The 24,944-nt window shown below is 33.8% G+C and overlaps 1 protein-coding gene and 1 non-coding gene across 5 annotated transcripts; one reads left to right on the forward strand and one right to left on the reverse strand.

The window, feature by feature from the left end:
• Nucleotides 1-2,440: 2,440 nt before the first annotated feature.
• LOC116772929 (solute carrier family 23 member 2) lies at nucleotides 2,441-24,390 on the reverse strand. 4 transcript variants are annotated; one of them, XM_061521259.1, is made up of 15 exons: nucleotides 24,256-24,343; nucleotides 24,137-24,178; nucleotides 21,417-21,468; nucleotides 17,528-17,635; nucleotides 17,098-17,218; nucleotides 13,492-13,725; nucleotides 11,713-11,848; nucleotides 6,596-6,716; nucleotides 6,205-6,346; nucleotides 5,858-5,971; nucleotides 5,511-5,650; nucleotides 5,075-5,222; nucleotides 4,586-4,807; nucleotides 2,774-2,888; nucleotides 2,441-2,639 (listed from the first exon to the last, which is right to left on the reverse strand). In XM_061521259.1, the coding sequence occupies exons 2-15, from the start codon at nucleotides 24,169-24,171 to the stop codon at nucleotides 2,552-2,554; spliced, it is 1,776 nt and encodes a 591-aa protein (XP_061377243.1). In that variant the 5' UTR covers nucleotides 24,172-24,178; nucleotides 24,256-24,343; the 3' UTR covers nucleotides 2,441-2,551. The 4 variants fall into 4 exon arrangements, with proteins under 4 accessions (XP_061377243.1, XP_032521155.2, XP_032521138.2 ...); XM_032665264.2 differs by lacking the exons at nucleotides 24,137-24,178; nucleotides 24,256-24,343 and adding an exon at nucleotides 24,372-24,390; XM_032665247.2 differs by having other exon boundaries at nucleotides 24,137-24,350.
• Nucleotides 14,063-14,134, forward strand: Trnaa-cgc (transfer RNA alanine (anticodon CGC)). Its single transcript has one exon. It is a non-coding gene; the product is annotated as a tRNA-Ala (tRNA).
• Nucleotides 24,391-24,944: the final 554 nt, after the last annotated feature.

Genomic DNA, 24,944 nt, shown 5'->3' on the forward strand with positions numbered 1-24,944 from the left:
ATCGAACAACGCCAGTTCATCGACCTAATGACCCAAATAACCGATAAAGTCGGAAAATTATTACTTCCAATTCATTATGATACTGCAAATATTATTACCAATTAGTTTAATGTCTCTTAAAATTTGTTTCGAGGGAGTAAAAAGTTGAAAAAATATATAAATGTGATCAAATTTAAGGCTGTCGAGTAGTCCACAGTGAACACACGTGGCTGTAACATGAAGCACCCTGGATAATACAATTCAATAGGACGCGACGAATGTAGCCAGTTCGATTGATTGCTTCCTACACGCATTCTATGAAAGTGATTGGTCTATATTCGATCTTCTTTTATAATTGTATCAAACGCTGACTTTTAACGTGAAGCGCTGAAAAGCGAAACATCGCTTCATTGACAACACGGCTCTGTTATCTCGTGCATGCAATTTAATTTGAGCAACACAAATCAATTACAGCTCTAAATAAATAGGAGAACTTTAAACTGCGTTCACGTTACTAACTTAAATTTGTAGTTGAAATAGTTTACAGCAGGGGGAAAGTTAAGCGTTTAGAAGATAATTGCATCAGCTGAAACAAGGTATCTCGCTACCTTCACGTTGTAATAAAATGAAATTCGAATGCAAGTAACAGTTCATTTAAAATTTAACATAACATTTGTATCACTTTTTTTGTATTTTTTGGAATAAGTATAGATTTATGATTTATATATATTTTTTTTTCAATTAAGTGGACATGTACTAGGGTGAAAGTGATAGCTTTTAATTATAAAATAGGCTGTATAGTCAAGGGCAGAAGCCTTTAAGTACAATAAAAAGTGAAAAAAACAATAATAGAATGGAAAAGAGGAGAATGTTATAAAAATGAAAGGAAAAATAATTTACGGGCGATTTGAGATCGGGAAGGGGAAGGGAGTGGGATAAGTGAGAAAAGAAATCCTTTTCATACAACAGCACTGTACCCGTGAAGTCTGAAAGTACACTAGCTAGAACCACTGGCTCTAGCAGGTACTCTGTTCATTTCTATAATATTGTTATACACATAAACGTGTTCAGCTTATCACTCATGGACCAACGTCAATAGCTTCCTCTTAAAAGATTTATGATTCGAAAACAGAGACACTAGTAGTAGTGTGAGGAGGAGTCGCGGTCAGGGTATACAACCTTTAAAAGCCTACAAAACTATGAAAAGATTTAAGTTTTATCTATCGCCGCAAGTAATGGCAAATTTGTTGAACTAAAGGTTCCATTTCTTTTTTATGGCAACTTAAAATTATCTTATTTCTGTATATATTTCTTTGTTTTAAATTTCCCTCCTCACAGACGGCCGCAGACTACAGATGAAGAGGAGCGACCATGGCAGAGCAACCAACAACCAGCTGACCGCGTAGACGTCGATAGTTCAATTGATTCGTACAAGCGATCAGTCATTTAAATAAATATTGAACTCTTTGTATTATTAAATCTTTATATTATTACTGATCCGTGTTCTCGCAATGCATTTCTGCTGTTAAAACCGTTTTCATTTCGATGTCTCAGTCACTGAGTGCAACTTCAATGTGTCAGCGTTTTCCAAAAAGTTTAATTTAAATGTTTTCACTACAAAAAAGGTTTTAATCACATTCTCTCTGACGGGAAATCCTTAAATAACGTTATTAACGTGTTTCCACCGCGGGTCCATAAATAAAAATAGTTTCAAATGATTTATATCCTCAACGTGAAGTATTTGTTGATAAACACAAGTTAACTCATAATAAGCTTATTATTTTGTTAATTCTCAACACGAAAAACCTAAGAAACACATCGATGAATGTTTTAATGACTATAACCGTTTCATTTTATTTTCACTCAATCGATGCTGACGGCTGATTGGTGATTTTATTGCCTTTTAATTTATAACCATCAGAAAAAAAAGCCACATTGTGTTATTTTTTTTTTAAATTTTTATAAAAAGAAATGAATAGACATCACCTATATTTTTCTATTGAAGTTTCATTCGTAGTCCCAGAGGCTACAGAATCATAAGCGTCAACCCTGGGAAGGCCACACCAGCAGGTATAAGTGTGTCTTATCGAGCAGCAGTCAGTATGAAGGCCAGGTTATTAGACAGCGCTCGGACATTCTCGCCTCGTTGGTATTCAGCAGCACACGCGTCGGGAGCTGTCGGTAATCCTCTCCCACAACCCCTTCCCACACGTCACGCTCTTATGTATAATGTACTTTAGTTGCTTCCATATAAAAATAGATTGGTATTTCTGTTTAAAATATTGATCGAAATTTTGTTTTATTAAATCTATTCTATGTATTATATATTCATACAAAACATAGTTTCAATATCTCAAACATCATAATTTTACAACACTTCGTGAATTAATATAGGATTCTATCGCATCCTCTGAACACACCTCTCACAATCTTCCTGGTTATACTGAAGTAAACAATACGATTTAAAAGTGTGATTTATTTTAAACAAAATAATTGTCTGTTAAATACAATATTAACTTTCCTTATAATAATATATTAACAAAATTCAACTTATGATCAATTTTTATGTGCATTAAGATTCCTTTTTCCTCTTGAAGAGAGCTGTAAACTTGCCGGCTTCATAGGTCGGCATGAACGGCAGGTACTGAGTCCATTTGAATCTGCCGAGTATAAAATATAATTATTTTTGAAGAAGATATTAGTCTAAAGCTATACAAACTACATGTAAAAAAATAATAATTGCTTATTAAATATACGATAGATCAAACATAAACAGGCCGTGGTGAATACCAACCGTGTAACGAGGCTCATTCCAATGGGAAAGTCGTAAGTGTTGCCGTGGGAGTCCCCGCTGGTTTCTAAACTCATCTCCTTCGCCCACGCCGCCAGACCTCTCTCTTCATCCGTCCCTGCGATGTAATTATCACAGACATTAACAACGTCATAATCTGTTCCACAACATACAGGCTGTATCAGTTATAACAGATAAGTCAACGGAGAACTTATCACTTCAGTGATCGATCTCAACGTTGTCTTTAATCAGGTACACGGGCTTTAAAACTATTAGCTCTTTATCTTGATATTTAAATTAGTTTTCAATACATTTTCAGATAATTCACAGGCACATATAGACGACATTTACTGCATCATTATATTGCATTCTTTAAACATTTATTATACTTATATTTCGAATTTAACATTAGCTGTACTTCATATTGAATTATCGACTAAAAGTCCCAGTAATCGTATATGGGAAGTCTGCTATGTTTGATAATAGCTGTCAGGTGACCCAATTTACGAACACTATTTCTAGGTATAAGGATCGATGAGGCACTGAATCAGCTTCGTCTATAAGGTCATATGTACAGGGAGTGGCCCTGCATTACACGCACCATATAAAAACGTGTCTAAATATCTATTGTTTTGGAGGTTTATTTAAAAGATTTGATGAGTCGTTAGGAGTATGTTAAGAAAAACTAACAAGAGAAGAATGAATTAATGAAAGTAAATGAGGAATTCAGCTATTTAATATTGTGATTTGAATTAATAGCGTTCCTAAATTTCATTATTTTTTTCATCTATGGCCACCTAACTCTTGTCTCATATCTGTCTATAAATGGTACGGTCACTTACAAAACATATCGAACCTGAACCTTGTCTATTGCTCTTTATGTGTACACAAAGAGGATTCCTTTTTAGAGATTTCTTTTCAACCTCTTGAGCCTATATTTATATGAATCACATTTTGTAAATATAAATATATATGTATAAGTTCAGTCGTTACATCACAAGCCGCTGATATTCAATGTGAAGTAAGTGATATTATTCATTGGAAAATTTTTAAGTAATTTTTATTTTGTGGATTATCCTAAATTTTCTTAAGGTAAAAAGTAAATAAATTTAATAGAGATCTTCTTCAGCAAATATTGAAATTTACGTCGTCAGTTATTATTACTGATGTTTGCTGTCGTATTTGTCTTCAATCTTGCTGTTGAATGCTACTTTGACTACATATTGAACCCCCTTGAGATACGCTTTGTCATCCTTATAATTTCTTGAGGACCTTCATCAGATCCTGACTTGACGGCCCTGGAACTGCCTCAGGACATTGCCCTTTCCATTACAAAAAATATTTTAAAAATCATCCTTTAAGTGAAGTATTAATAGCATGACAAACATTAGAAGAACTGAAAATTCACCTTTCTTTGAAGTCGGTTAAAAAGTAGCCTAACTCCTAATGACATTCGAGTGAAATTCCGATGAAAATCGGTGCAGCCGTTCTAGCCGTTCTAAACCGGAATAAACAGACAGACAACAATTTTTAATATAAATTTTATTATAATTTTAATAGTAATATACGTGAGAACGAAGCAGGTTTGTCAGAAGTAGCATGTTCAGTTCATGTTGGCGTCGCGTCGCCACACTATATACCGAGCGTTAAAGGTTTTTCATTTATCAATCGTCGCACTCTATAGTATTAACCTTATTTATTAAATGAGAAACGGTGTACCCTTACTCATCAAGCAGTTCAGAATCTAAAAGCGTTACAATTAAGTACCTTCAATATATGTATATAAAACTTTGTTTAGATGTTTGTAGACCTTACCTGGTATCAGGTTGTCCAACAAACAACCGACGACTCCTCCCACCAGTATGCTGGTAGACAGCAGCACTTGAAGCACCGCATCAAGAGCCTCCACACCAGTTTGTATGACGCCGCTGTGTTCCGACATCCAGCGAGTCAGAACCAGCGGAAAGAACAGGCTGAAGCCGATGATGTACAGGTTCCGCGAACTGTTCAGGTTCACGTACTGAAGAGCCGATAGACCTGGTGGAGATTCAAACATACTACTAACTTACAGAAAAACTATTCGGCGGAAACTGAATGTAGTGAACTGAAATAAAGATAGAATAATAATTTCAGGCACATAAATAGAAAATTCACTGTTTGTGTCCATGTTAAAATGAGTTTTTTTGTGCTACTAATACATGCATCGGAAGTAGTAAGTACGCAAGCAATATGGCATTTATAGAAAATTATTTTAATGATTAGCGAAGGAATTGGGAATTCGATTTTTGTAAGCAGTTCACATACCGAAGGCGGAGATCATCCCAAACATGACACAGAAGAGTCCGCCGACGATTGGCTGCGGTATGATGATGAAGACGGCTCCGAGCTTACCCACGACACCCTGCACCACCATCAAGCCAGCCGCCCACTGTACCACGCGCCGGGAACCTACCTGGATATCATATAACACTTCCCTTCTATACTTTCCAAATGAAGTAATTAACAGAAGAATGAAAATATTCTATGACTTTTTCATTTATTAAACAAGAAACTAAAAACTCTGTTCATCCCCATCCCTATATGAGGATTTGGAAAACTATGAAGTGAAGCGAACATTCCAAAAGAAATATTAATCCAATTTTAAGTTATATCCAGTCAAAGTTTACTTGCTTCGTTACTTCGCATATAACACAACTGTTGCACTGCACTCGGTAAAACATTTAAGATTTATCTCATGTACCTTGGTAACGCCAATAGCTCCAACGTTCTCGCCGAAGGTGTTAGTTCCGTTCCCGGAGCCCCACAGACCAGCCAGCATTGTTCCCAGGCCTTCCGTACCAAGACCGCGGTTGATAGCATGCAGGGGGGGAGGGGGCGCCGCTACAACACAAATATTTTGTAAACATCTGTATACTTGACGTGTTTTCAGGGTTTGTGTGGAACAAGCTCCTCAGTATCATTGTGTGTTTGAAGTTCCAGACCTTCAGATCGAAACACCAGTGTTTATTTATCAATATGACCAAAAAAAAATTTAATGGTCGACTTCGGAAGAAGTAATGTCAATACGGCGTTTGATAAGTAACTAACCACACATCCTGGCTGTGGTGGGATAGTAACTGATGGACTCCACGGTACAGGCGAGTACTCCGGCCAGCATACCCAACACACCCGCAACACTCACGGTCGGTACACCCCATTGTCCTGAATTTGCAAAGGAAACAACATTATAAAGGATAAGTGAGAAAAGAGATAGTGATCTAAACAAAATGAAATAATTATCAAAAGTAAAATTCTTAACGCTTATCAAAAACAATATATGTGTTATTGTAATATTAAATTAAATTACTGTTAAATCGATTAATCAAAAAATTATTTGGAACCGTTGAACACCACAAATAAGGCAATGTTATTGAAGTAACATGTTATTTTGTTACCGGGATATGGAACTCTGAACCACGGAGCGTCCTCTATGATGTTAAGCTTGAGGTCAGTCCTCGCCGGATGACCCGCTGGGAAGACATTTGTAGCAGTCAACACGCCGCACACCACCCACATTATAGCTATAGTTAATAACACCTTGGAAAAATATTTGAAATACTTTAGATAACTTGGTATAAGGTATTGGTCCTTTTATTAAGAAGTTTTTGATTATTCAAGATTTAAAAAAGTATCAAAGAGTGATATTTGATACTAGTTTTAACTAATGAGTCCTATTTTGCCTACAAATCCTTCAAAAGTTCTAAAGTTTCGTGTAAATCACTAGTGGAAACGCAGGTTTGATCTTTTTTCTGTAACAATGTTAGGGGGTGACTTAGTATTACTAACGGGAAACAGCTTGAACAGTGGAAACCATATGATAGTGAAGCCGCTCGCTCGCTTCCACGTCAGCGTCGGTATCCGGACTTCGCTCATGCATTGTGAGAATATAGTCAGCAGCGTGAAAGTTCTGAAACAAACGTGTTTTTACATCCATCCTATATTTCGATATAATAACATATATTATTAATACATGTTATTGAGAATGAACTGATGTTGTAACGTTGAGCTGTGTATTTTAATATGTATATCGAATAATTGTTGTATCCAGAACCATTATTAAGAAGGAGCATTTTGTTGAGCAAAACTATTTCTATAAAGAGATCGAGTCACGTTTATTATACGAACACTTTCCCAGTTGGACAGTTCAGGTTAGAGGATTGATTTTCACCAGAGATTGTTTTGTATACTCGTTCATTTATAAAAAAAATACATTTTTATGTTTAAGTATAAATGATCTAAAAAATTTATAGACTTCCTTCGTTCAGTAAATTCAAATAAAAAGTACGAATGGTTGGCGCTATCGGCTCCATTCAATAGCTTCCTTTCTTCTACCGGTCGTCCGTTAAGAATCTTTAAGATTGTATAGCAATATCTAGTTTAATTAATAAGTTAGAAGTCTGCATGAGGGAATTATTAATTTAGCTTACAGACTGTTCCGCGAAGTCCATCTTTATCTCAAAGCCCGTCTGCTTCCCATTTCAATTGCATTCATGCAAACATTATGTAATTCAACAAGCGACCCGGTTCATGCACAGGTTTATTTATAATGATTGCAAAATGACAATGATTACGTAACTTTAACAGATGAAACCTGGGACGTATTAATGAAAATATGTATGCCATAAAGCAATTATAAAATAAACTTCATTATTTACTTCGTTTTTGGAAGTAGGTTCTTCTACGTTTACAAATAAAACTTTCCTGACATCGTTGTATTGCTATGAGCCATCACGTTTTGTTGCTATATATATATATATATATATATATTACGCTCCAAGAGACCAACTCATTTTGTGTCCACTCTAACATTACTGACGTCAGATGCACGTCGAAGGTAATTTAAATGACGGTATAACTTAAAGTGTCCTTTCTGTCATTCGAGAGGACTAATTTTTACTTGTCCAAATGGCAGATATATGTTGAGCGGGCAATTTAATTGGAATGTCAAGAAGTTTAACGAAATTATAAAAGTTAGGAACTCTTATAACATTGTTACATAAAACACAAAGTCCAACACTTTATATCTGTACAGACATAATATGTTTATGGAGTGTAGATTATACTATAAATGAGCAAATATAACACATTTATCTCGAATTGGCACAGCAACAGGGAAATATGGGTGACATTCCATCTCCGTCACACGAGCCAATGATGACGTACGTGTGATAGAGAGGATGAGATTTAAATGTTGTTTATTTATTAACAGGTCGTGTCAACGTCCGGCTGCATTCGTGTGATGCAGATGAATCGATAGAGAGCACTTGTTGAGCGACCCGGTCGTCATGGCAACGGCCCCGCAGCATCCAGGACTCATGTTCGCGGTTCCGTCGATGCAATAACGAGATGATTGATCTATCAGCTATGTGATAGGGGACCTACAACGACATTAACTGTACAATATTATCATGAATCTATACAATACTAGTACTTTGTTGTATTGGCGTCTGTACAGTTATATATATAAAATATAAAACCTCTTGTCTGTGAGAGGAAGTTTGTTAGATTGTAATAGTTTATCCTAAGTTTGTTCCGCTTAATGTCGGAAAGTTTTGACAACGTTGAAGCATCGGACTCGGACGTTCGATGAGTTAGTTAGTTGACGGAGCCTTAAGGCTTTACGGGTTACGCTGTAAATAACTAAACTTTAATGAGGGCTGTAGACTATATGATATGATACCTAATTTTCAAATTTAGGTCTAAATCTTTTTTGTAATTAAAAGTGACTTTTATTAAACCAATGTCTTTGTTACATGACTAAAGATGAGATCATTAAGTTAAACGAATAAATGATTTGTTATGAGGCTTCATAAATAGTTTATTTTTTTATTTTTTCTATGTGTTTGCTTGACGGCGTAAATGTTTGAATTAGCTTAGCAGATTGACCTTTGACCTGTTAAATATTAGGATACTGTGGGTCCAACTACAAAAGAAAACCGGAACGAGTTCTCGCAGAACGTTATTATATGAAACAAGTGATTGTTGTGTTTTGTATACAGAAGGATGTCAGCATATTCGATGTTGTCACTTCTGTAACGTACGCGCTACATATTATAAAATAAATGAACATCGCCGGGGAACATCGCTGTATGGATAGAATATCATATAACGAGTGACGCCGCTAACTCCGCGGAACCAACACCGCGCCGCGTGAACCAGGAGACTCCTGACACCACACACGCTATGGAATGGCATGGCTATGCTAACATCGGGGCAATCATGTAGTCTCAGGTGTATGCTATAAGTTTTAATATGTAATTTTTATTAAAATATACATATAAATAAGTGTCGTAGTCTTCCTGGAACCTCCGGTTGCCACCTTATATAATTCTTCTCACACCATTAATGATTGATTAGATTCTTCTTGAAATAGGAAAATAATACACTTATGTTGATAACGTTCACAAGAAATATAGAGAAAAGATAGAGTTTTTAAATTAAAAAAAATGTTACAATAATATGAACATGTTTTGTTAATTGAAAGTTTTTTTTTGTCGTGAAGTAGATGTTTAAAGAAATTAATTTGCAAAATTTATAATTTTTTCCTTACATAATTTTTCGAGGCGCTTCTCTGGTTATCTCAGTAAGTGGCTGCTAGATAATAGTATCGAACACAGCTTCGTTACAAACAGCAGATTACTCTCGCTTAAGTTGCTTCAAAGTTTTTAAGAAACTCGTTAGAAACCTTGAATATTCTTCTAAGGAATGTATATTTTACTAGTATACAAATACAAAAGTTTAAATACTTGTCCGGGATGTCCAATAAAATATTGAATATGCAGAGAGGTTATTAGATTAGTGTATATCAAGCATCTATAGTAACCTGAGACACCGCGTTTGATAAAACCCTTTACAAGAATGAATTGATCTTTAAGTTTGTTTGTTGGTATTACTCATATGAGGATAACTATTTATATATTTTTGTATAAAAAACGTAATGATATATTGAATAGGTTATAATTAACCAGACCTATGTAGATGTGTGTCAATAGGACTATTAAAGTTTTTTATGTTACCAAAGAGTTTATAATGTGAATCTCTCAACGATCGATCGTATGCCAGTGACCTCTGCCCTTAACGCACCCGCCCACTACACTTACCTACGACCAGTTCCACTCAGTTGATGTAAGCCAAACAGAATATCAATTCAATGTCAAGCATTTTCGTGAACTGTTTGGAGAAAGAAGTCTCTGTATTCTGAATCGACTGATATGAAATCGTAATGAAATGAATAAAAAATATTTAAATTATACAAAAGGTTACTGAATATTTTAATAAAGTTTGCCTGGAAAAATAATCGTGAGAAATAACAAAGATAAAAGATCAAATAATTGAATTGATTCGTGTTATTGTTGTTTCCTAAACGTTTGTTGTGTCTGCGTTACGTGAGCGGCGAAGGTGAGGGAACAATTAAGACAACAAAATGTCCCTCCTCTTCAATTCAGCCCGAGGCGGAACATAATATATACATTGAGTACTCTGTGAGATTGGGAAATATATCCAAGATCTACAAATATACAACAGAGAGGTAATCTTTCAAGGATGTCTTTGAAGAGAAAGAAAAGAATATATGTATTATATAGCTTTTCAAGTTTTATAGACGTGACATTAAACCGGTGTCAGAAGGACGAGCGAGCACAGTAACAACGCTGACGTATCTCAGACTAACGACATTTGAACGAAATATTATATTGCCATTATTATAATTAAATACTGAACAATCAAACGGCTTCGTGTAGTCAGCCTGTAATGGGTCGTTAAAAACTTGGATTGGCGGGATTGTGTTGCGGAACTAACGAGGGCTTTGATTTGATAGAACAAACAACACTATCAAATGTTATACTGTTAAAATAATGTTTCCGGTATATACAAAATATTTAACGTTCTTTTTTCATAGTAGTAGTTGGCCTAATTTGACAATTATAATCATTATGAGCAAATACGACATACAGTCATACACATCCAAAGTTAATAAAACAAATATCTTTATTTGTAATAAGATTCCCCTAGGAGTCGTTACGAACTAATAATAAGATGCGCTGATCCCGACGGAACAGAGATCAGAACTACACAATGAAGACATTCTGCTTCTTTTATTCGATGAAATAATTAAAAATATTTACTGAAACATTCACACGGTCTGAACATTATATTCCTTAATAATAAATAACAGATATATTTTACTTTTACTACTAAAATGTTTAGTGTATTAGGAATTGTGAAGAAATTTCTTTGAGTTATTTTATCATCGAGTAGAACGCGTTGCAGATTACCTACATACAAACATAGTCGTGGCTTTGTAACTGTGGGGTGTAGGTAGTCACTTATAAGTGGCTTACTATGACACTACTTCTAATAAAGACAGTAATGTATTATATTTTATATACAGTTTCGTATGTGAATCACAAAGCTTTTATTAAAACAAAATTAAAAATATATAATATTCAGTAACTATACAGTGTGTTTAATGTTTATACTATTAAAGCGTCTCCTTTAACAGTGTTCGGTTATTTTGAGACAATCATGTATCGGTTTTATAATAAAAACGATTGTTATGTTCATAAATAAAACGTGAAAAGTCTTTCTGCGTTTATTATTATACCGCCATATTTTTAACAAACTTCTTTGGATTTTGGTTAATCAAAAATTAATAACATGACTTGAATTTAATCATTTATGTTAACCAACATCTACCACTGCACCGTCCGGTCTGTGGAATCGTTAAAAGTACAGATCACAGTTTATTATTTATTATTTTTGTCATAAGAGTTACATAAAAGTTAAAGTTAGATTTAAACCAAAGTCGTTTTCTCGCCAAAGAGTGACAAACATCCACACGTACGCTCCAACTACATGAGAATGGATCCTAATGTTAATGAACTGGTTAGTATATATGAACTTACCCAGCGGCGATACCCCACTGCTGGGAAGCTGCGCCGGCCGCGTGGTCGAATAAGGTAAGTCCCACCAGGGCCACCGTGGGCGCTATAGTGAGCGGAGTCACGAACCGCAGTAAGGAGCCGATGATGCCGAAGTAGCCTGATGATGAAGTAGTATTAAACATGAACACGCCTCATTGTTAAAGTTACTTTCACGGATTAAGGAATAAGCTCCCAAGTATATAATTGTTTTTGAATATTTTTCTACGCCCAAAGAGTCCTTTTGTAATAGTTGGTTTCTAAATAAATAAAGGTTTATTCTTCGTAAGTCAAAATCTAGTCTTTCTTCGTATTTAATAAACCGACCTAATTAATGTACTTGGCCTCGAACCAAGGAACCGTAATTACGTCGGAGTTACAGCAAAGCTTAAACGAATTCTTCATACATTCAGTTTAATATAACATTTTCAGTGTCTTTTTTGATAACATAAAAGTTTTATGGAGAAAATTATTAATATAACATAACAATATTGATTTGAAATCCATGAGAAAGTAGAATGGAAAAAATGCTAGATTTTATAAGACTGAAACGTACACTGATAATTAAATAAGTATTGCAAACATTTAAAACTAACAAAAGTCTTCTCGAGTTAACTGAGAAGTTTATGAGTTAATACACAGTCTGCTACTTAAGGTTTCAACTAGCAGTATTATAAAGTTAAAATTAGTACTAAACAAGTAAAGCTACTTCGCAGGGAGGAGCGTCGACAAAGAGCTTTATATTACAATCAATTAAAGCCGCTATAACTTCTGAGACCTAACACGGACTAATGATTTCGAACTTCGTCGAACAATGAGTTATTTAATAATTTGCAAAGTTCATTGAAACCCCTGGAATAGTTCAATAGTTCTACAAAATATAACCTGAAAGATATTATTTCTTCCTTTGTTTGGTAAGAAATACAATAGAAAACTGGATCGTGACCCGATCACTGTAACTATGTTGAATAAAATAACAAATCGGAATCGAGACTACAGTCCGCGTCTCACACAGTCCTTGATTATTATTATCAGAATTATTATTACTCGATTCAGTACAGTGGACTATCTTCGTTAGGTTAGTATTTGTATTCCTTTAAAAACTTTTACATACTTTAAAAAAACAACAATCAACCACACTTTGTAAGCAAATTAATCAACCTAACTACAATTGCAATATAATAGTTTAAATAAAACTAAGGTTTTCGGAAATACTACTACTACTGGTTCATCTCTTTTATCTCGTCTTCCCGTGATCACGGTTGCTGCAATGGAAATGTCCGGAGTATGTAGTTTTAAAATATCAGAAAAACAAATAGTACATCCGAAATTCCTAGTTTTATAAAAGTGAACAGTCACGAAAACCTTAACATCATTATGTGAATCGCTTTCAATTATAATACTGAAACATATATTTTTTTAATTCCACCGATCAGCCCCTGAGTGTCATTCCACTAATTGGTAAGTGGAAATGAAGCCGTATTAATAAGTCATAGGTGGTGCACGAAATATATCAGGGAAGCTGTGATTGAGATAGCACTTGTTGCGTTTTAGTGCGATTCACTCCAGTCCCAAAGACACCCTAATTTTTATTAGAAAGAAACATAGACGCAGGCAAACTGTTTCCAAACTTGTTGTGTGCCTGGTTGTCCAATGATAAAAGGGGATGCAGGATTAGTTTCAAAGTGTATCCCATATAATACCGAAACGTGGTCTACTTTAGGCGTGTGCTCAATATGACTAGATAAAAAAAATTCATCTCACCTCCAAAGACTTGGAATAAAGCCGAGACAGCGATAGCGCCTGACAATTCGCACATTCTGGTGGTCCACACGAGGCGTCTCTCATCATCCGTCATCGCTGAGAGAGTTCCGGAGTCTGGACACTTCCAGGTCGGCAGACCGAGGATGGCCAAGGTTGGCACCAGGAACGATATAGTACCACCCTGCACGATGGGCAGACGACAACCGAACGTCGCTTGGAACCAGGTCACTAAACCTGTTCGTACGATATAAACCCTTATTATTAAACTTACTACCAATTAAGGGACAACTAGGATTCAGAAAAAATGCTGTGGAAAAACTAGTTGTCACCCGTAACTCAATTTTAATGTGACATGGATTATAACTTTAGAATTCAGAATATTTCTTGATTATTTAATGTAAAGAACTTTTATTTTTATTCCATATAAATATTAGTGTCGTAACTAAACATTAACAATACGTTTGAAAATAGGCACTATAACTAACGGCAAGTAATTATTTCAAAGGAATATAACTGAAGTTTATGATCGTTATACTGTTTATTGTTACTAAGTTTAGAATTCCTAACTGTAGGGGGTGTAACTCAGTGGTAGAGTGTCTGCTTCGCATGCTGAAAGTCCTGGGTTCAAATCCCAGCACCTCCATGAGCAAACTTATTTTTGTTGTTTATTTTACGTTCTTAATTTTTTCTATTGAGCACAGAGCATAAGACAAATAAGAATATATATATATATATATATATATATATATATATTTGTTATAAAAATCATCGCTTAAACACATAGTCTATAAAACATCATCACTTTCACTAACAACAGTTCAAATATGAATATCTCACATTATGACAGTGATAATAAACTGTGACGTGTGTCGATAAAAATTTACATCTCAGATATTAATCGAGGTAATTAATTTTAAATACCGAGTTATTTCTTTCAAGATGATATAACACAAAAATCTGCTTGTACTTAATTCTGGCTTTTATAAGCCGACTTCAAAAGGTATCAAAATATATTTTTAGGTGCATCCCAGGATACCTCATTCCTTTATGAATTGATTTTCAGGACTTTTTCTTTGTTGAAAAGGAAACATCCAAAGGACAATTTCCTGTTAAGAAAACCAGGATCTAAAAAGGACATCTTTGGTAAATCTTAGAATATCGAAGCTAATTTTAATCAACCCCATAGTTTTAATTTTGGTATTTCATACTTCATCCATCCCAAATTTCATTCAATTCAGACTTGTGCTTTGTGACTGTATTTCCTCTCGGGTCGCCGTCGCCTCCTCATTCGGGAAACATCGTTAGCAGACGTTATCACTTACAACCATAAAACAAAATAATTTCAACCAAAAACAGCAAGAAATGTAAAAAGCATAATAATAAATGTACTTGCTACAAAGTAAAAGGTTCTGTGATGTCGTTAACTATAAAATATTACATGATTTTAAAGTCAGTGCCAACTGACTACTGAGAGACTTACTTTAATAGCTCTTTAGTCTCCCAAATCGGATTGGATGTCACGTGCGTATTATATATTTAAATATAAAATAATTTTCTTACCCCCTTACTCTATTGAGTTTGGGAAATTGTTTTGTAGAAATTATACCTGATTTTTGTAACATTTCAGTTATTTACTGATAATATAATGTTTAAATAGAACCATCCTTAAACAACGTTGCTCTTGTTTACATTCATGATTATCCGGGTACGAAATTTAAATGAATAAATAGGAATAGTCCCATACAGGTGTTGAGATTATCTTTAAAGTAAACAAGATAATAATATTTACCGACGTTGGAAATTGTGTGCACGATAATAATTATAATGTTTTAAAAACCATACTGATAACCAAATACAAGGTTTTATTATAACACGTACCTAACTTTTAAACCATAATAAAAAGCAGACGAGAAACATATTAACGTTTACCTAAGAAAAAAACCTCAATACAAATAAAAAGCATTTAATAATATTAACTAAATTACTATACTGAGTGCGATCGATATTGTTAATGTCTTAAAATCATTTTCTTCTATGAGATGTTATAGCACTGGCTGTTAAAATTTTAAATTGATAGGAACTATGTTGTGTAATAACATTATCAGGCGATTAACATGTGAACTGTATCTGACGCGGTGACATCGACAACGGAGAGTTTAGGTAATCATACAGTTATAAAATATTAAATCATATGAGATTTAATTTATCTTAACCCTACTCTTCCTTCGTACTGCTTTTAATTTCTAAGTCATTGTATTGTACACTGTCAGGGCGGAAATTTTGTTCAATGACAAGACTGAACCTGTCAAACAGTGTATCACGCGTGAGTCAATATATATACATCACACATTCTACACGACATTGGCAGAATATACCGTGCGCGTCTTTGCGCGGATGAAGGCCATGTTATAAAAAAGATATGAATCATATAAGTGTTAATAAATATTATACACACTCGTACAGCGCGACCGTCATGTATTTGTATATATAAATAGTACTTATTTTCAGGCTTTAACTTCAAAGATTTTATCGTAAACTAGTTTTGCCCGCGATTTCGTCTGTGTTAATTTCAGTATTTTTAATATATGTATAACTGACCGGGCGAACTCTATTCCACCCTAGAGGCCATAAATAACCAGATATTGGAATTTATTAGATCTTTTTTCTTCTTTTCCGATCGAACAAAATCATCCTATGTCCGTCTCCTGGTTCTAATCTATCTCCCCACCAATTTTCAACCATACACCAACAGCCGTTCTTGAGTTATAAATAGTGTAACTAACACAACTTTCTTTTAAGTATATAGACTAGGCACCAGCCCCAGCTTATAAATAATATAGCCTATTTAATTTTGAGAATTATTAAACTTATATTATGATAGCTTTCAAATGGTACGCCCGATTTAAATGATTTAAAAAGTAATTTACAGATAGTGATGTAGGCTTGAAAACGAAGTAATTTATTTTGATAAGACTTATGGTATTTATGTAAATAGCTTTCCGATAAACGCTTTAGTAATGCCAATTTTTACAAGTTGTAAAATGGATATAGTATGTTATCCTTAAGGTATAGACGTATGCCACAGCGGACTTTTCTGTAGACCTATATAAGATAAACAATTCCACCATTTATTATTTTTTTATATATCAAAGACTTAAGGCAGCGTTTTCATTAAAAGCTCTCAGACGGCTCATGTTTTCCCGACATCTTAAACAAATACCGTTAATGTACACACAAGTGAATACAAAAACTTAACAAATTATATACTGAAACCTTCCTGGAGAATCACGCTATCGAGTGGTGATAACTGTTTGACAATCGGTGCAGTAGTTTTTCCGTTTATCGCGAACAGACAAACAGACAGACGCGGCGGGGGACTTTTTTTATAATATGTATTGATGATGATGATTTTAACTTAAAACTAAATTACAAAGGAACCAATTATTTTATGACCAGAATATAAGTATTTCTTTCTCTATCCACCATGATCGTGACAGATATATGTATGTATATAAAAATAATATACATTTGAATCAACCGATTTTAAAGCCTTTCAAGCTGAGGGCTGACGACTGTATGTAACGATTGTATGTGAACCATATTCACCAGTGACGAATATCATCGTTGAGATGATGTTGGATCTGTCGGGGTCTGTCTCCTGCATGCACAGCGCCGGACACAGGATGAAAGGGATGGCGACTATGGCACCGATCATTGTCAGGTAGTGCTGGAAGTAACAGATATTACAGTACTACACCAAATACCATTGTTGCCTTGTTTTGTTTGATGGTATTTTTCAATAAACTAATCAGTAACACCAAAAGTAACTTTGAATTCCGTTATCAGAACTAAGTTTTAAGATATTCTTTCCTTTCTTATGTGTTTCGTGTTATGAGGCGTTGAAGTGACTAATAAACCAATAGTCATCTTTAATTCGATTTTATTATGCAACGGTTTATATTCTTAATACCTGCTCATCCAGACGAGTACAGGTATTTATTCTTTGTGTAATGTCAGTACCTGAACCAGTACATACCTGAAGAGCCATGAATATACATAAATACCAGGGCGGTGCATCGTCAATGCCGTATGTCACGTTCCCTTTTCTCTCCTCCTTTGGCAGGCTCTGCGCATTCTCAGGATTCTGTATATGAAAAAATTACAAAAAAAAACTTACGAACCGTCAGTATTGAAATGTCCTTAAGTACAAAAAAATGTTTCTAAACATATAATTCCATTTTATTTCTAATATGAATGTAATTTTCAATTACTTTAAGTATAAAGAAATTATTTAGTATTGTGGCCTAAGCACGCGGGCCGCTCAGGCGCAATTCGGGGTCTACTATCAGTAGTAAACGGCGAGAGACAATCTTGATTGATTAATGGATTAGTAATATTAACCTTGCTGACTCTTTCTTCCTAAACTTCATATTTCTTTAGAGATAATGAAGACATTGAATTTAACTAAGACAGTTGTGAGTTGAGCTAACATTATACACAGATTGTATAGATAGTTCGTAACTATGAATAAATAAATCATTAAAAATACTGCAGGTGACGTCGAGGTATAAAGCGGATATATTAAATAACAAAAGAAATAGTCAACGAGATAATTATTCTTAATATTGTAATTAAAATATAACAGAAAAGAAAACACCTTTTATATAAGAGTGTGCCTTGAATACAAACATTAAAACGTCTTGTATTTTACAGACATGACTAAAGTTTTAATTTTATTAAAATAACACCCGAAGTTGTTAATACAATATAGAAAATTTTATATGAAATGCATCTTCACAAAAAATGTAATATTACTTTTAAATTCACTTTTTTCGTTCTCTTATTTCATGTTTCTGTGCACTCTTATTATATACGTACGCTACGTCCGAAAATACGTTAAAATGTGAATGTAAATAAAATATTTTTAATTTTAAAACCATTCGACTTATAAAAGTATTCCCATAGCATACCTTTTCCATATATGTAGATACATACATCAAACAAACTTACTTCGAGTACTCTTTTACTATTTACCATTTAATACAGTTAGCCTGGATTGTTTAAAAAAAACTCATAGCTTTTACTTTTAGACAAGATGTCTCGTAAGTTATTTTGGTTATCATATTATGTAAGAATTCCTAAGGAATAGGTCCAGTTAAAAATCTTTGAATTAATCGCTTTGATTGTGGAAATATGTCGGTTGATGATCGTTACGAGGGAAACGCTAAAAGAACAACCGAGTACCAGCAGTTGGCTGTTAACACTTCCGTGGGAATGTTAAAGACATCCCACGTTAAAATCATTAGGTGGGACCTATAAGAATACTCGACTATTGCCACACGAATTAACGAACATGCCAGCGAAACGTCCAGTACAGGTGTACTTATGAAGAGTTCCTTGAACTGATGAAAAATTATCGTTTTGTAAGATTTTTTTTTAATTATCTAAATCTCCGCATCATGGTGATGGCTAGTTTGACATAAAAAACCTCAACCCCGATTCACATAAAGAGCGGAACGTCATGATGCGAGTCTGATGATAATATAAAAGTTTAATGTACTTCGGAATCATTCGAGGTGGTCGGACTTGCGAGGACTGAGGTGTAGGACAGCTGATGTGAATGCATGAGGTTCTATGAGAGAAATATCCAGGCGTAGTTAATGGAAACGGGTTCTGATACAACAAGACAATGCTAGTAAGTGCTTCAGAGATAATTATGCAGAGTAGAATCGAAGAAATTGATGGTATTGGTTATTGAACCGCTACCCCATACCGCAATAAACCCAACCTAGCTCCATCACATTACTGTTTATTTACGTTCACGGCTAAGTTCTGTAGTGGAAAATGAAATGGAATCTGAGGGCGATGTTGAAAACGCAGGGGACGATTTTTTGAATCTCAATGTGGAGTTTGACGAAGACTCAAAGTGCTGACTGAACATTTTAAACCAACATCATTTATGAGATACCGTGTTGTAACCAATTTTAAATATTATTATAGCAAAACAAATAGCTTTCATTTATAAATAAACTTTATAAAATTGTAAAGTTGTGACATATATCTAGTTTATTACTATATATGACCTTAATATCAAGTATGTCTCACGCTAATGCTCTTATTTAAAAATAATACACTGCAACAATTTCATCTATTTTTTTAAAACATTTACACTTTTTAACTTTGCAATGATACTAAACTAATAGTTTATTAATTCGAAGAAATAGTTTTAAATATTTTAAACATTAATTTTGTGATAAATTTTTAACGTCTTCAATACGGCGCGATGTTCCGGTTCAGCGAAAAGAAATTGGGGAGCGATTAAATATATTACAATATATTACTTCACAGATCTGTCTAGTATATACGTGAAATTTCAAATATAAAAAAAACTGTACATTACATAATATATGATAACAGGTTTGAAATAATATCGCCTTTATCACTTAATTGTTAAATTCTGCGCATTTTCTTTCATTTGAAAAACTAATTTAAATATTTTATACAACGTCGCTGACAGGTTGTTATTTTAGACAAGTACTTTTATGTCACGCTTCAATGTAAGCGTTATGCTGATTGTTGATACATTTTGTAATATTTTAATACGTTATATGGGACAGTGAGGTACGCTGTACGTAATTATCATCAAGTACGTAATGATCATTGAACCCCAATTTCTTTTTTTGTAATTAGAAACAAATTTTATTTCTTAATGATCACAGTATATCTTGATTGGGTACTATTGTCATTTGCATTCATTCATTCATTCATATTGTCATTCTTTCTAATATGATTGAAATCATAAAAACTCAGCCTGCACCAGAAAGTAATATAATTATTATTTAGCATATATATGCTGAACCCTGTCACGTATTACTCTTGCCCACTTGACCTTGGCTAGTCGTGATGGTCTCATTAGCTTCATGTCTGATCACGGACACTAGAAAACAAACGGAGAAAGCAAAACAAAATGATTCAGTACCTCGTCGATGTTAACATATTACCATACAGTAATGTTGTTGAAAGGTTTCTATTCAAGTGTCAGCGGAGGCGCGAGGAATAAAATGAGATCAATTGTCCCACACACAGAAATGTTCCGCTCATTTAGACGCAAATTATCTTTGGCAGACTTCTATTGTTTGAAAATCTGTCTAGGATTAAAACAATTTACGAACAGCCTTGGCTTCGACAAAAATAATGGATTTTTAGTGCAATTTTTTTTTTTTAATAAGTTCAAAAGAAATTCCCGTACTAATGATGCGGAAGTATTGCGAAAGCAACTTTAACTTGCAAGTAGTCCCTAGAAGATAATGTGGAGTGTTTAATGGATACAAATATATTTAAATAAAATAAACATAACTTTTTAGCCCAAACTCCAAAGTCACTTTCAAGGGAATATAATAATCTGGTAAAGAAGCTGCCATTGATATGAATAAACTACCTCTGATACAACAGACCGCATGACAGACATGCACATAGGATGATTAGGATAAAGGTGGGGAGGATTATTTAGTAGTGAAATTTATATATACACGGACTCACTGTATTACATACAACTAACGCAATCAATGAATCTACTTACAGAAATAGAAAATATAAGAAGTATTTTATATATAACTAAATACTTCAGAATGACATATTAATGAATTGAGTCAATCCAATTCCGCTGGTGGCGATAAGAGTTACAACCACGTCGACGTTGGCTGTTCGATACAAACGTCACTATTCATATTCAATATCAGAGCTCCATGTTTACAGCGTTCTTTCAGTCTCTCCAGACTCGCACTAATAAAATGCTAAGTTCACCAACTCGATCGAGAATCCATTCGAGAGTTGATCATGTTTTTAGTCTACGTCCTCGGTTATATCTGAACCAAACATGTGAATGTCTAACTTAGTGTTGTAATAATAAAAACGATCGCGCTTACCAAATCCCGTAAGACATTTTCCAGACCGATTTGGATGTTCTGATGCACCATTCTGGAATGTAACAGAAGACAACTTAATAATATATTAAATTTATAAACATATTAAAGTGGGATGATAAAATTATTGTCTGTATTTTTATTCTGTCTAATTTCTGGGATGGATGAGCCGATTTCGACGGGACTTTCAGTCACTGATAGGTAATGTCAGGTTTTTTAATCGGAAAGTTGCCATCCTAAGGAAGTTTCATTGTCTCAAAGCAAAGTGAATAATAATATCAAACTAAGTGAATGTTGACACTTCAGAGATGTTGTCCTAAAACGTGGTCTTATTGCGTGTAATTAACTAACGAGGAATAAGTTTTTAATCTAAAAACGTTCATTATTATCTAACGTCAACAGTTTGTAATTAGTTTTTCTTTACTTTATTTTTCACCATAACATTATGCCTGACCCAAATTTTATGATTCTTAAAGCAATTTTTTATATATTTCTTAAAGTTACGACTTTGATTTTTTAACTGCTGAAAGAAGAAGCTTTCCTGACTCCTGAGTATTGGATAGTAAATAGGCTTGGTACCTCCACGAGTTAAACAGAAAGCGGACCTTGAAATATGGTATGAAATAATAAAAAATACCTACGTATCTAATGACTCTATCTATAAAGAACTGTCTGTACGTCAAATACGTAGTGTATTAGTGTAAGGAAAATTTTGACATAAAAATTTTGATATTTTAAACTTAATTTTTTTTTTCTCTATGTTAAAAAATATATTTCCAGGTTATATAAGACCAGCAATGTTTTTTCTTGAAGACATGGTCCGAAAAGTAAGTCGACGAAAAAGTTGTCGAATTCATTCAAAGACTATCGCTTGATATTAATAATAAAATGCCACAAAGAGAGAGCCGACTCCTTCTATTAAACAACGTTCGTCTCTAAAACATGCACGTAAATGAAAAGCTAGGTTTAAAATATTAACAAATATTATTTGTTGTCATAAAACATGACTATATTTATCGTAAACAGAACTGAATTATATAAGGTGACAACCGGAGGTTCCAGGAAAACTACAAAACTTACTTATATGTATATTATAATAAAAAATTACATATTAAAACTTATAACCTATACCTAAGCCTACATGATTGCCCCGATGTTAGCATAGCCATGCCATTCCATAGCGTGTGTGGTGTCAGGAGTCTCCTGGTTCACGCGGCTCGGTGTTTGTTTCGCGGCGTCAGCGGCGTCACTTGTTATATGATATTTTATCTATACAACGATGTTACCCCGGCGATGTTCATTTATTTTATAATATGTAGCGCGTACGTAACAACTGTATACATGTTAATTTTTACTACTACATGTATATTATTATTTCGAATTTAAAAATAACAAGATATTTCCGTATTGATGGTACCTACACGAAGCGCCTTAACAAGCCTGCAAGACTTGGAGTTTGTTCGTCTAAATATATAGATTATATGTAAGATTGTTTGTATGTATTAGGCACGACAATATATTCGGCGCTTGTCAATAAAATGTGACTTCATTATTTTGGAAAATATAAAAATGTCAAGTTTCGTAAAGATAAACCCGCGGGTAAAAATACATAAAGTGACCATTTGATTGCTATAATTATGTTATAAATAAAACTACACGTAGTTCAACTGTAGTTATAACTGCCTTCTTATAAGCCCGAACTCCGACCAGCATATAAATAAAAAATATAGAGGAGTAAAATAATATTATGAAGATAAATATTTGTCTAAAACATATATATATATATATATATATATATATAAGTCACCCGGGCAGAAGTGACTATTTGTAACGTTAAAATTTTTGTTTATATATACCCAGACACTCTAAGCAGATATAGAAATCTAAAAAATATGGTATTTTAATATTTTTAACTTTCGCATAACTTAGCTTTCCTATCAAAGACTTCTAAACCGATATCAACTTCATCTGCATATATAAATTTTTAAATACGTAAATATAATAACACTTCCTGTATTACTCCGTAATGAAACAAAAAAGCCTATACCATATTGTTTTGTCGTCATATTTGTCTAATAACTTTTTGATGCCATCCTTTGATTAAGGATTTTAATAACGTGTCAAAGAATTTAATATTTCATAATACGTTAACGACAAAACATAAGAATATAATATTTCACTTCACAATCTTTAATTATTCGCACATTGTTTTCTCATAAACTTCTCGTTACATTAAATGTAAGCAGGTTAACAGTCGTTAAAATAAATAATTTAAAAAAAGTCACTTTGTACTTACTCTATTACTAAATACGTATATTATTCAATATTTTCAAGCCACCATTTAAGACGAGCGGCCCCACTTCACTACACACTGTTTAAAATGTTACTGATCTTAATGACTGCCAACAACTAATACAACACACACAACCATTTACAGAACCACTGACGACTCCGCTCTAATTGATCTTGAAGTAACGACATCGCTGATATCGCTTGTCATTCGCTCTTATATTTAGATAATAAAATCTAACAGAAGTAAGGACTTCAAAACAGAATACACGGGTGAGACAAAACAATAGTCTTTATTGAACCTATAAAAATAAAAGTATAAACAAATGTGTTAATGGCGGAAGTTGCAATGGAATAATTAATATTTTAATGTGTTAAACAATTATGTCTGATTCCTTTATTACGGACACGTCAATTAAAATAACAATATGTACCTGTTATCTGGCAGGTTGTGTCCAGACGCGAGCATTGTATTCCTAAGTATATCACAAAGTTCACTCATCAATAACAAACGTTCATGTTTCTACCGACCGTAGCATATTATGTTATTTACCTATAATATTACTCTGCAATCCATTTAAATATGTTTTAAAAGTTACTCAACGCTGTATTTTTACATTATTCATATAATCAATGCCAATTTAAAGTACATTTAAATGTCTCACACACCTGTACAACTATTACGGACAGACGACATGAGACACGCACATCTCACCATATCGATTAGAGACTGTTCCAAATAATATTCTAAGTGTTGGTGCCAAACGTTTAAGAATAATCGTCCGCCCGTTTTATTGGGAAACTATTTATAAAGGGTAGAATATAAAAACCTGACAACGTAATATTTTTTAAATTATCAGGCATTGAAATATTATATAGGCGTAAAGCATCACAAGCATGAAGCGAGTACCCACAGTTCACAGTTCACACAGGTCTGGATCGTCACACTGTGCGGGTCATTCCCAGTTGGTCATTCATAAACCTGTGTTCGTGTTATCACGTATTATACAAAGATTCATGTTCGAAAAGCTAACACCGCTCGCCACATGATGTGGCGATGCAACAGGGGTGACTATATATATAAAACTATCAATGTTACGTGAACGTATATTATGACTACGGATAATTCCAATGGAATGCGGTATTGAGAATTGGTTTGTAATAATTTTTAATTACATTTTCATAGCTTTTGAAAATACGTGTATTGTGAACCTCGTGGTTTCTTGGTCAATATGTAACAGT

Source organism: Danaus plexippus, chromosome 8 (genome assembly GCF_018135715.1).
Source record: "Danaus plexippus chromosome 8, MEX_DaPlex, whole genome shotgun sequence".
NCBI classification, from domain to species: Eukaryota; Metazoa; Arthropoda; class Insecta; order Lepidoptera; family Nymphalidae; genus Danaus; species Danaus plexippus.

What these genes read in the sequence shown, in the direction of transcription:
- LOC116772929 (XM_032665247.2), bottom strand. Translation starts at nt 24,204, where the DNA reads ATGAGTGAACTTTGTGATATACTTAGGAATACAATGCTCGCGTCTGGA. An exon ending in TTTATTCCAAGTCTTTGGAG is followed by an intron (nt 11,849 to 13,491) that starts GTGAGATGAATT and finishes CTTCATCATCAG; the next exon opens with GCTACTTCGGCATCATCGGC. An exon ending in GAGCTATTGGCGTTACCAAG is followed by an intron (nt 5,223 to 5,510) that starts GTACATGAGATA and finishes TATGATATCCAG; the next exon opens with GTAGGTTCCCGGCGCGTGGT.